Source organism: Rhincodon typus, chromosome 15, assembly GCF_021869965.1.
Source record: "Rhincodon typus isolate 14 chromosome 15, sRhiTyp1.1, whole genome shotgun sequence".
In the NCBI taxonomy this organism is placed as follows: domain Eukaryota; kingdom Metazoa; phylum Chordata; class Chondrichthyes; order Orectolobiformes; family Rhincodontidae; genus Rhincodon; species Rhincodon typus.
In genome coordinates, this window is record NC_063346.1 from 44,063,485 (window position 1) to 44,077,212 (window position 13,728).

General features: G+C 37.9%; 1 protein-coding gene across 2 annotated transcripts in view; it reads left to right on the plus strand.

Annotated features, from left to right (window-relative positions):
- Positions 1-9,915, plus strand: part of nfatc3a (nuclear factor of activated T cells 3a) — a 151,867-nt gene extending 141,952 nt beyond the window's left edge. For both annotated transcript variants that reach the window (XM_048605614.1, XM_048605615.1), the window contains one exon: positions 6,506-9,915. In XM_048605614.1, coding sequence (XP_048461571.1) covers positions 6,506-6,627 — 122 coding nt within the window. In that variant the 3' untranslated portion in view covers positions 6,628-9,915. The remainder of the gene's footprint in view (positions 1-6,505) is intronic.
- The last annotated feature ends 3,813 nt before the right edge of the window (positions 9,916-13,728 follow it).

Consider the following 13,728-nt stretch of genomic DNA (forward strand, 5'->3'; position numbering starts at 1 on the left):
CTCCAGCGTCTGCAGTTCCTATTATCTCTGAAACCTTTTAATCAGAGTTACTTGTTATTTGGGTGTTTAAAGCATGTTTTTTAATGGTGCTTTCTGGATGTTTATACTGCTAGGCATTTGGTTAATATTTAGCAATGCCATTAATGAAATGCATTCACAACGTGTTGCTGGCAGATCTGAAATAAATTGCTGCTTGTATGTCATCTATGACAGTTTCTGTAATTTCTGGTAACACCCCATATACTATAACTGTGAAGCACTGAATTGGTAGAGAAACGTAGGCTGCTTGACATTCATGGACTAGGACAGGAAAATTGCAGAGATCTCATCTGATCACAGCTTCATGACAACTATTGGAACGTGCTCGAATGTGAATACGTAGACAGAGTTTGACTTATGTGATGGACAAGTGTTTGAATAATCTACTAGCATTCATGGTCGGTTTCAGTGTGAATAACGATCATATAGGAGTGGTATCATAGACAGCAGCTAATATCCATATTTGTTGGTGGGGCTGGACTGAAGGATGAAAGGGGAGAAAATTGATAATGCAGAAATAAAGCTGAGGTTTAATTTCAGATCATTCTGATTTCAGAATTTTTAAAAATCATTGCCTTTTCTTGATTTGTAATTATGGGTCATCTATAATATTTATTAAAAGATGGAGTTAATGCCATTTTATCAGAATATAAAATGTACTGTTATTTACTTTCTTTCCTTTTTAAAGTCTATTCCATCCTATTGAGCTTGATTAGCTCTATTTTCTACTGTTGTCACTAAGAAATGTATGAAGTTTGCAGGGTTTGCCGCCCTTTTTGAAAAAAAGATTTCTATGCGATAGATCACTGTATGATACCTCCTCTGGCACAGTTGAAATCTGGGCTTAATTTTTGTTTGGGAAAAGTTTGTATTCCAGTATACAGTTACTCTAATCTACTGCATTAATGTAATTTACTTATTATGCTATGGTGTTGCTGACACCTGAGTTATTCACATGTAGCAGTCATTGGGCAAATAGCATTTGCTCAGCAAGTGTAATAAAGGTCCAAGCCAAATAGATAGCCAAAGCTACTTTATTTTTTTACCACAGAGCTGTGAAAGCTGAGTCGTTCAGTAGTTTCAAGACTGAGAATTCTAATCAGTAGGGGACTCGAGTTGTTGGGAAAAGGTAGAAAAGTGGAATTGAGGATTATCAGATCAGCTATGATCTCATTGAATGGCAGATCGGACTTGATGGGCTGAATGGCATGCTTCTGTTGCTACATTGTATGCCCTTAAGGGCTACTTAAGCTTTGAGCTGTGTTTAGAATGAATGTTTTTTAATCATAGGGGACTGAAATGAGATAATGAAGTGTAATTTGGATTTTCCCTCTGCTGGAAAATGTTCAGGCCATTAGTAGATGGCAATCTAATAGTTGAGCAGTATGAATGAGGCTCATTCAAAAATATGGCATTTTCTATGGCACTCACATCTGTTATTTGCAATCAACCTATTTCATGAAATGAATATTTTTAAATGAATTCTGACTCTTTCAGTTGATGACGAGCGTTATCTGCGCAAGAGCCACTATAGTTTTTGTTTAAACGAGCAAACTAAATAAAACATTCAGCAGTTCCATTCCAAGTTGAAAAAGTATTTCACTACTGCATTTCTACTCTTGGGCTATATTCCTGAATGTGAGGATACATTAAAATACACTTTTTAATTTGATATGAAACATGGTAGATGGAAGACTGAAGAATTTCAGCAGTTCTTAATGTGTTAAGCAAAACTTTCATCATGTGTAGTCCTGTAATTTTTTTCAAAACATATTCGTCAATGCACAGCACTCTTCAAATTGGCTGTTTATTTTTGTTCTTTTGAAAGTTTTAACATAATTATAGTCAAGTGCTTGTGGCTCATTTGATTAAACTGATGCAGATTAACTATACAGTTACTTTTTTCAGTGCAGAACAAATTTATCCTCAATTACTTTCTACCTCATTTGGTCTCAAATGACCAAAAGAAATGCAACCTATTGACGTCATTGACTCATTTTCAACTACCCACATTGTTGATTCAAAGAATTGACATCATTATCTGTACCATTGTCTGCAACAGCTTACTGTTCCCTCTGCCAGCCAGAAAGCATGTAGTGAAAGAATAGGTTGACCCCCTTAGTACAGAAACGGTGTCCTGCCACAGTAGTGGTCATTAGAAATGACCATGTGGTAACTAGAGCAGTGTTTGAGCGTGCCTTGGGCTTTATTGTTATAAATATTTAATGTTTATTTAATAATAGGATAGTATACAATACAGAGGCAATTCACTCCATTCGTTGCAGCCATGACCACTCTACAAGAGCATCATACCCAATCTCTCTCTGCTGCCTGTTTCCTGTGGCCCTGCAATTGCTTATTGCATCAAATAATTATCCACATCTCTATTAATAGACTCAAATGCTTGATTGAATACCTCCACTTCAGTATCAAGCAGTACATTCCAAATTCATTCCATTTAAATAAAAGTGATTTTCCTGTCAACTTGAACAGTTTCTTGCAATTTACTCTATCAAGACTCAAGTTTGAACACCACTATGAAATCTCCTCTTAATATTTTTAAACTTTACTGATGCATAGAGTCGTACAGCACGGAAACAGACCCTTTGGTCCAACCAGTCCATGCCGAACATAATCCCAAACTAAACTAATCCCACCCGCCTGCTCCTGGCCCATATCCCTCCGAACCTTTCCTATTCATGTCTTCTTTTCTGTAAGGAGAACAGGATGAGCTTTCCCAAAGCATCCATTTAACTGAAGATCCTCATTGCTCGTACTATTCTTGTGAATCTTTTCTGTGTTCTCTGCTGTGTTCACATTCTTCCTAAAATGTGGTGTCCAGAACTGGACACAGTATTCCAATTGAAGTCAAACAAGTGTTTAAATGAGTGTATCATAAATTGGTTACACTATGATTTTATTTATAAAGCATAGGATTCTGTAAGTTTTATTCATTGCTTTCTCTATTTGTCCTGCACTATACCCCCAGCTCCTTTAGCTTCTCTATACTCTTTAGAATTGGACTCTTTTTTTTTTTGTTTTTTAATGCTGCTCCTTGTTCTTCCTATAAAATGAATCATTTCACACTTCATTAAATATCATCTGTCACTCATTCATCTGTTATATCATCCTACTTATATATTCTTGATTTTAGCACTGATTCCCCTTGAAGGGGAATTGTTTCACTGTTTTCTTTTCTATAATTGGGGCCACAGATTTAAGGTTAGGTGGGGATTTGAGGAAAAATGTTTTTACCTAGAGGTTTGGAACTTCTATCTAAAAGGGTGGTAGAAGCAAGAACCCTCAAGATATTTAAGAACTGTTTAGATGAATACTTGAAACACCAAGAGTACAGGCCAAGTGCTGGAAAATGGGATTAAAATAAATGGATGTTTGATGATGATCATGATACGATGAGCCAAAGGACCTCTTTCCATGCTACAAAAACTCTCGACTGCTCATGTCCTTGGTAAAGACCAATGCACATGGTACTGATTAGTACCTCAGCCATTCCCTTCCCAAGCCATCCTCCCCGCCCCACCGCAAGTTGCTTATACGGTCCTATTCCCTTTTACTATTTATGTGCAATAAAGGATTTTTCCACTCCTTTTCGTATTAGCAGCCAGTGTCATCTTAGAGTCTCTCTCTTTGATTTTCTTAGTTGATCTTTCATTTCTACTCAGACCCTCCTGTTGTAATCTGCCTAACATTTGTCCTCTTCACCATACTTCTGCTTTATTTTATTCTCTCTTCCATCATCCAGCGAGCTCTAGCATTGTTTGTTCCACCTTTCCCCCCATGTTAAAATGTACTTTGCCTGTACCTGAATTGCTATTACAGGTTTGCCTGCCAATCTTTGAATCTGGCCCAGACAAATTGGAATAGTCTCACCCTATTTGGCTGGCCTTCCTTCAATTAACTATTTTCACACTAGGTTACTTTTTAGACCATAAGATATTGGAGCAGAATTAGGCCATTTGGCGCATCAAGTCTGTCCCACCATTTGATCAAGTCTCATATGTTTCTCAATGCCACTCTTCTGCCTTTTCCCCGTAACCTTTGATCCCCTCATTAATCAGGAGCCTATCGATCACTGTCTTAAATATACTTAATGACCTGGCCCCCTCAACCTCTGTGGCAATGAGTTCCACAGATTAACCACCCTCTGGCTGAAGAAATTCTTCGTCATCACAGTTTTAAAGGATTGTCCCTTCACTCTGCAGCAATGCACTTGGGTCGTAGTCTCTCCTACCAGTGGAAACATCTTGTCCACGTCCAATCTGTCAGGACTGTCAGTATTCTGTAAGTTTCAATCAGATTCCTTCATCCTTCTAAACTCCACCAAGCACAGACCCAGAGCTTTACTGCAAGTACTCCACAATCCTAGCCTTAATAATAGTCTCTAAAATTGTTCCAACATCCTAGGTCAGGCTAACCAACCTATCGCTTTCTCTGTTCTGTCTGCCTCCCTTCTTGTTTGTTTCCATAGCCAACCTAAATCTTAGGATACCACAATCACTGTCTCATATGGACACTTGATTCACTTGACCCACTTCACTTCCAGATCAGAGCTTATTTATTGGACTGGAAGCATGCTAATGTAGAAAATTCCAGAACACAGACTTAGAATTCTTTACCCCTCTGTCTTTTACAGTATTTCTATCCCAGTCTATATTAGTACCAAGGGCCCTGTTCTAAATAAATTACATTTGGTTTTTTCATTTGTTGATATTTCCTTGTAAATGTGTTCCTTTATATCTTTCCCACCAGTTTGTGGCCAGTGGAATACACCCAGCAATATTACACGTATTGTTTCTTTTCTCTCTAAATGGATTATGGCCTTGACCCCTGTAGAATATTCTCTTTCTTTCCAGCAATGTTAAATTCCCCTTAATAGATACAGCCACTCCTTCCTTTCCCTAGCTTTTCTGGACATCTTAAATATCTTTTATTGAGACACATTTAATATCTAGTTCTGCCCTTTCTTTGAGCCTAGTATCCATTGCTGACATTTGATCATAATTCCACATGGCTAGATGCACTTTCAGCTTCTTTTTGGTGGGATTTAGAACAAAGCACAGTTTCAAAATATGGTATCTCCCATTTAAGACTGAGATGAGGAGGAATTTCTTCTGAGGGCTGGTAATCTTTGGAATTCTCTATCCCAGAAAATGCTGAAGGCTGGGTCATTGAAAATGTTCAAAATTGAGTTAAGATTTTTGATCCAGAACGGTGGTGAGGGTTTTTGGGGCAGAGAGGAAAGTAAAGTTGAGGCCAACATTATATATTCTAATATAATACTTTATTATTATTATACAGGCTGGAGGGAACAAAAAGCCTACTTTTGCTCCCACTTATGTTCTCGCTAACCTTAGTTGTCACACTCCACACATTCACATGCATGAATAAAAACCTGAAATTAGATTTTACTACAAGCCCTTTTATTCTGACCCCACCGAGTGTGATGTTATTTCCTATACTAGTGTTCTAGTAGTCTAGTGTCTGTGTAACTTGGTTTGACTCGAGAATGCTTCCTGATCCCATGTCCCTGCCAAGATTAAACCCTTTCCAATAACAGTAGCAACTCCATCTGCAAATGCATTGGTCCCAGCTCTGTTCAGGTGTAATCTGCCAGTTTGTACTGGTCCATGGTCCCTGGAACCTGTCCCAAGAATTTAAAATCCTCTCTCCTGCACCTTTTTTCCAGTCGCACATTCATCACCCCCTCACTATTGTGCTGTCTGTGCACATTCACTTTCTCTCACCATCTGTCTCATCCCCCCCAACCATCTACTGCCCCCTCAGTCTCTCTTCCCTCTACCCCCTGACATGCTCTTTATTCTCTTTTGCTCATTCCCCTAAACACAGTCTGTCTCCACTCTCTCCAGTTCTCAACCCTCTATTTCGCCCTTCTCCCTGTCTCACACTCTGTCTCTCTCACCCCCTCGCCATCTCTCTCTCTCTCTCTCTCTCTCTCTCTCTCTCTCTCTCTCTCTCTCGCTGTCCTCTCTCCCGCTGTCCTCTCTCCCCAATGCCCTTTCCCTCTTCCTTCATTGCTTTCATGCTGCCAGCACTTATTTTCTCTTGCCTCCTGTTCCGTCCCCACCCCATCGCTGATGTCTTGCTGTGTTTGCAGATTTTAGGGATAACACAGAACTCTTGGTTAATCTTCAGTTTGCTGCTTTCAATTCGTCCTATTGTTATTTTCAAGAGAATAACCCTAATGATGTCAGTAGGATTTGCTATTATTAAATAATACTTAAACTGGATTTAAAATGTTCAAATTAACTTAGAAAATATCCTTTTTTAAATTTGAAGACGTACTAAAATACATAGATCTGATTGCTGAACTTTATTGTTCAGTTCTTTGTGTTAATGGGTTTTAGTGGACTTCATTGTGGAAATTAACATACCATCATGTATGACTAGAAATGCCCTGATATTTTATTTCTCTTTATTTCCCTAGTGAATGAAATTATTGGAAGAGATATGTCACAGATTCCGACGTCTCGAACAGCAGCAGTGCATGTCCAATCACAGTGTGTCTGCCCTGGAGCTTTGGAAAGTGGAATACCTGAGGGAGTCTGATGTGACTTACGATCACCACATATTCTTCCCAAAATCAACCCTTCCTACACCCACTCTTCCCTTCCCCCCTCAACATATACCCCTCTCCAAATAAAACAGAAATTGTTGTGCTTCCAACATTGTGGCCTTTTATAAACTGCAACTCGAGTAGTTCCTGCAAAAGGTGCTGCAGTTCTGTATTGAAAGTGAATCATGCGGTGTCAGTCCTCCATCATAATGCTCTACAAATGCTGTGTCCAGTTGCCTGTGTTTCACTGGAACAGGCAAAAAAATTCCTGAAAAATCAGAAGGGACTTTAATCTACTTTAGGGATGCATTTTCGAGAAGTGACTCTCCTTTAGTAGATTAATTCAACTAGTCTACAGCATATGAATAATGTTTTATCACAAGGTGTTTGTATCTGCTGTAGTATCTATTGTAAATATTACACTCAATTTAAGCTAAAAGAGGGTTTAGTGAAGTGATATATAAATAAATGATAAACAAAATGCTGTAGCTAGTGGCATATACTGCATTCTGTCATCCTGAAGAGTGTTTAAGCATGTAGGATTTGCAGAAGACTTCCTCAAAATAAACTTCCAGACACAAGGAAGCCTATCCAGTGTAGCCAATGTCATGGAAGCATCATGTAAATATCTAACAATTTGTTGTTAATAGGAAGCAAAGCCAATATGGTACTGCATTGTTTCTGAACTTAAAACAGCATCTTGTAGATTCAATAGACCATTCCATCATGGAAAAATGTGGTCGGGGATGGGGGGTGGGAAACAACATTCCAAATTCAAGGAGTTTTTGAAACTTTGTAGATATGTTTCTCTATACTTCAAGTTAGCACAAATGCAAGCGCCTTACTAATTTAGCTTTTAGAATTTGTCAGAAGCTTTCATAGAACTGATGCATTTTGTAATAGGGCTCCAAAATAAATAACTTCTACTTTGTACAGGATTTAAGTTGAAGCCATTGAAATATAATTTAAATTACTACAGTTTGTAGAAGATTTCAAGTGTTTTGAAGTGTTTTAGTCATTCACAATAGATAAGTGACACCTGTATCTCCAGTGGCTGTCGTCATCAAGCTGTAAGTGCAAAACAGTGCATTGGGAAGAAAGCTAGTGCTTCGTTCTCAGAGCAGTACTTGTAATCTGTCTAATGATTTGGATGGTTTAGATCAGATCTACTTTGGTTTGTTTTAAAATGATTGTATTTGTGCTGACAATTCATACAGTATTGCTTTTGGTACAGTGGAAATTTAATTGGCAAACAATTTGTTTGTGTTTTTCATCCCACTCAAATCATATAGTACATAAAGGACTGGCACAAAAAGAATAATTGGAATCATTTTTATCACCTTCTTAACAGCCCCATAGCATCTCTCATCATCCACTATTTATAAAACAAAATGTAATTGCCATGGATCCGAGATGCCAATCAAATTATTTAAAATGAAAACAAGTGAAATTCAAATGATGTCTATTAGTAGGCAATTTTGCATCTGTTTCATGCAGAAAGCACACTTTGAGGCTATTTTATGAAATAGCATAAATGTATTTTAAAGAAAGAGACGGGGATGAGGTAATATAAAAGGTAAAACAAAGGGTTGCTTTTATTTTTGCCAGCATTATAAATTCTGTATTTATTTGCTTGTAATGCTAACGACTTGTTAGATGCAAAGTTAACCTGCACCATACATGAGAAATATTACAAGAACACACGAGAATGTTTAATTTTACTACCCATCACGAAAGAAAAGCGCAAGTCTTACCTTAATTCAGATTGCTGTGGGGCCAGTGAAAAGTCCTATTCATCGTTAATTGGGAGGTGTTGAGTTTTTGAGTTTAGAGTCCACCTTTTTAACTGCCAAATTACAATTATATTGTTGCTTGGTTAGGTACCATTAAAACCATTACTCTTAAGAGAAACGGTTAAGCAAGTAGATTAATTTTTTTAATGCCACTGTTGTCCAGAATAGGAAGCTCTGAGCTGAGTATCACTCATAATGTTTTTAGTACTTATGTGATAGTGAAAGGTTGAGTTGCTTTCATCTTCCTGTACTGAACCATAACCATATGTTGTTCAGGCATGTTTTCTTTCACAAGATATCTAGCACTTATTACATAACGGATTCTATAAAAGCTTAAACTGTTTCCCTGCCTTAGCTTTTGACCTTGGATGTCATAGCATGTGGGTTTGTAACAACTGCACCATCTGAGTTTTCTTTGTAAATCCTCCAGAGTGACTTATGAAGCTGTACTGTATAGTGTATGGAGGCCTGTACAACCCCCAAAAAATCCTATGCACTGAACCTCCTGATGCCTTCAAATTACCTTGACGCCTGAAGATGTAGAAAATCTAGAACTGCTTTTTAAAAATAAAATCCTTTTTTAAAAAAAAAATCAATAGCAGTAGACAACCACTTTTGTTCTATGTATCTGCTTTGTCATGGATTACGTGCAAGGGTCTTAATAAAACTGCAGTTTGTTGCTTTAAATCTTTCATAGGAGTGTAGAAATAAACAACTTTATGGAACTTTGTTTTAATTGATTGTTCTAAAAGCACAGACTTATTAGGCTATGCAAATTCAGTTTTGTAAACAGCACGTTGGGGTTTTGACCTGTTGTTGGCATGCACAAAAAGAAATAAGTTGATATTTATGGTACCCTTTGTACTACTCTGTATATTTCAAAAAAAAAGTTTCCTGACTCTTAGAATGTTTGGAAAGCTGTAAGAAAGCCTTAATTCTTATTGTGTTCAAAAACTACCAGAGAAAAAGAAATCTGTAAATGTCAATGACTGTGGTTGCATTTTAGTAAAATAAACTACATTTAAGGGTACTGGAGTATAATCACATTAGTTACAAAAAGGATGGAATAGGATTGTATAATTTGGAACTGAAACTGGCTTCAGTACAATTATGTTCATCCTTTGGAAAAACATTACTGTGTCAATGAGACTGCCATCCTTTTTATAACCAAAGAATAAAAACTTTCATTTGCTGGTGTGAACACTTGCTTTAAAACTCTATTTTTGATACTCAAAACAGATGTCATTCCTAATGGTTGAATTTGTTCAACAATTGTACGTTTTGTAGAAGGAGCAAAACTACTACAGGCTAAGTCAACTGTTTTGCAGATGTTTACAGAGCCTTGTAATTTCATGTACATTTTGTATTTTAAAATTTTGTAAGGAATTTTAAGATTGCTGTGCTGTTGAGAGACATATAATGAAATAACTTGCATCCTAGGCTCTTAAATCATAGTGTTTAAATAAAATGTAAGATGTGTAAACTTGAGTGTTTTTATTAGTTACTTAATATCTAGACAGAAGGCTTGAATGTTATCTTCCTACCTGTTTTATACTTCGCTGTTTCAAATTCAGTGTAAAATATACATATTTTTATAAGCAGAATAGGGTGGTAATGCTAACATAAATAATGTGTAAGCTACTATCTTATACGGTAATAACTCACAGTGAAGTGGATTGCCCTTGATCAAGTGGTGCAGGTGATCTCCTAAACCAGAACAATAGTTTCAGCACCTCTCTTGCTCCCTCGACTCTCTTAAACTGTCAGCCTGCTTGTCTGAAATCCAGTATGGGTACGCAGACACTTCTAACACAAAATAATGGGGAAGCTATTGTCTTCAATCCCTGTTGCAAACTCTGTGTCCTTGCCATAAACTCAGTTCTCTTGCCACTGACTCCATCCCCTTCTGTGGCAATTACAAGGTTGAGCCAGGCTAATTGCATTCTTAGTACTATATTTGACCCCAAAATGAGTCTTCTACCACATACCTGCATCATCTTTAAGACCACCTATTTCCATTTCTATAGTATTGCCTGACTCATCACAGTTTGTGGCAGAGAATTCCAAGTTCTGATCGTCCTCAAGCTAGACTTTCTCAATTGGTACTCAAATTATTTTTGCTATTTAAAGTTGCCATTTAAAGTACTTGCATTGGCTGTTAGGTTCAAAATTCATTTCACATTTCTCCATTATTACAGTCCCCATAGAGATCATTAAAATTTAAAGAGAAATTTGAGCACCTAGTGATTAACTGAAAGAACCATACGACAAGGTTTCACATTTTTAAGCAAAAGCAAACATTGTTTTAAAAAAAAATTCACAAAGCAAGCATTACGATACAATAGTTTGTCAAGACTTAAGAACCTAAAACCTCTTTTACTTCCTACATCCATCTGAATTTCATTACACATAATGAGAGCTTGAGGATTTAATCACTTTCTCTTCAATGTTCTAGCTGTTCTCCAAAGAATGAGATTTCATGGGGATTCTTCTATTGGCTTTTGGAAAGTGATCCCCATCTTCAAAACCCCACAACAGTGGGCTTCTCAGATCAAAGTAATTGCATTTGGGATTATCTACAAAAAAAAGTCTATTGTTCTTTACTGCTTCTACACTCATTGTTCCGGCTTTGGAATGACAGATTCTTTCCTGTTGTGAACTCCATCTCTGAACTGAGCTATTAACTGCCCACTTAGAGTAAAACTACAAATAAATAAACAAAGCAGTCTCCTGAACTCCCACAGCCTATCTCCATGACAACTTGGCATATTTTTGTTGTTCCACAATGAAATATAAATTAACTGTCTTTACCTTCAAAACAACCTCTATTGATTCTGTGACCCATGTAACTAATTTATCTCTCAAAACGTTAATGGCCCTCTTTGGCAGGCTTGTTGGTTCTGCTCTTGTCTCCAAATGTTTTCAGCTTCTTTTATCTGTTAAGTAATTGAATAACCCAAATCTCTTATTGACATAATTGTGGATCTCCTGTCCCTAACCAATAGCTCAAAAGTGGGTCAGTCATTGTTTAAAGTTTTCTTACCTTCAGTTCTAACTTCGCTAAAGGCAGAAAAGGCCCTGTTGGCTTGCATATTAGGATCCTAAAAGAGGTAGCTACAGAGAATAGTGGATGCGTTCGTTGTAATTCCAAAAATCGTTGGATTTGGACGAGTGCCAGAGAATTGGAAAACTGTTAAAGTGATACCCTTGCTCAAAAAGGAGGGAGGCAAAAAGCAGCTAACTGTGGGGTGATGTTGGAAAAGTATTAGAATCCATTATTAAGGAAATAATAGGAGAACATTTGGAAAATCATAATCTAATCAAGCAGCACTAGAATGGCTGCATGAAAGGGAAATTGTTTCTGATTATTAGTGTTTTTCAAGGAAGTTTCCATCAGAGTGGATAGAGAGGAACCAGTAGATGTGTTTTTGGACTTCCAGAAAGTATTCTACAAGGTATCTCATAAAAGGTTAAGTCGTAAGATAAGAGCCTGTGGTGTGGGAGGTTATATATTGGCATGGATAGAGAATTGGTTCATGGCAGGAAACAGCAAGTGCAGCTAAGGGATTGTTTTTCAGGTTGGTGATCTGTGACCAGTGGCATTCCCCAGGGATCAGTGCTAGAACCACAACTGTCTATGTATTATTGACTTAGAGGAAGAAAGTGAATGTACTGTAGCTACATGTGCAAACAACACAAAGATAGGTGGAAAGGCAGGTTGCGAAAGGGATACAGTTTACAGAGAGATATTGATAGGTTAAGTAATTGGGCAAAAAGTTGGCAAATGGAGTATAATGTGGGAAAATGTGAAGTTGTTCATCTTGGAAGGGAGAACAAAAGAACAGTATTATTTAAGTGGAGAGAAACTGCAGAAAGCTGCAACACAAAGGGACTTGGGGTTACTTGTGCACAAAACACAAAGTTAGCTGCAGGCAATCAAGATGACAGTTGCAATTATTTCAGAAGGGTTTGAGTATGAATAGGGAAGACTTACTGCAAATGTACAAGGTGCTGGTGAGACCACATCTGTAGTACCGTGAGCAGGTTTCCACCCCCCCCCCCATCACCCCCCCCCCCCCCCCCCACCTTATGTAAGAAAATACATCATTTCAGTGGAGGCAGTTCAGAGAAGGTTCACTCAGATGATCCCTGGTATGGAGAGTTTGTCTTATGAGTGAAAGCTAAAAATGTTGGGACTCTATTTACGGGGTGTTTGAAAAATGGTGATCTCATTGAAGCTGGGGATTCTTAAGGGGCTTGACAGAGTAAATGCTGAGAGGATGTTGACCATCAGGGAGAATCTAAAAGAAGGCATTGCCTCAGAATAAAGTGGTGACAATTTAACCCTGAAATGAGGAGGAATTTATTTTCTCAAAGTTGAGAGTTTTGGAACTCCTTGCCACAGAGAGCTGTTGGGTGGGAAGAGGGGGGTGGATGTTGGAGGGCAAGAGTATTTGTGTGTATTTAAAGCTGAGGCGAGATAGATTCTTCAAAAGTAGGGGAGTCAGGGGTCACAGGGAAGAGGCATGAAAGTGGATGTGGGGAATATTGAATCAGTCATGATCAAATTGAATGGCAGAGCAGGCTTGAGGGCCAAATGGCCTACCCTTGTTCCTCTTTCTTATGGTGTTATTAAATTAGCACAGCATACCCTTTAATCAGAGATAACAAGGTGTAGAGCTGGATGAGCACAGCAGGCTAAGCAGCATCAGAGGAGCAGGAAGGCTGACGTTTCGGGCCTAGACCCTCCTCCAGAAAGGTCTAGGCCGGAAACATCAGCCTTCCTGCTCTTCTGATGCTGCTTGGCCTGCTGTGTTCATCCAGCTCTACGCCTTGTTATCTCAGATTCTCCAGCATCTGCAGTTCCTACTATCTCTGATACCCTTTAATCATCCCAGATCGAGTGATCATTTCCTAAACTAAGTGTTTCAATTTATCTCCACTTGACTTTTAGTTTTAGGAATTAATGTGTTTTACTTCTAAAACACAGGAATTATTGTGTTGAAACTTGCATGCTGATTGTATTGTTTTCATGGTTCTTGTTCCAAATTAGTGTTTAAAAATTTCAATTTTATGATTATTAGTTTCAATCTGTCCAAATTAGGAATAAACAAATGACAAAATGGTTTCTGTACCTCCCATCCTGCAATGCTATCCATTTTTGTGCCACAAAAGTATATAGGTTGACATTTAACCTTTTTTCTGCCTGCCTAACACTTCTTGCTGGGAAAGTGAAGTAAATATCTGGAAGTAGTCTGTGACATCCCATGTTAGGTACAGTGAGACAGGAGACAGTAGACA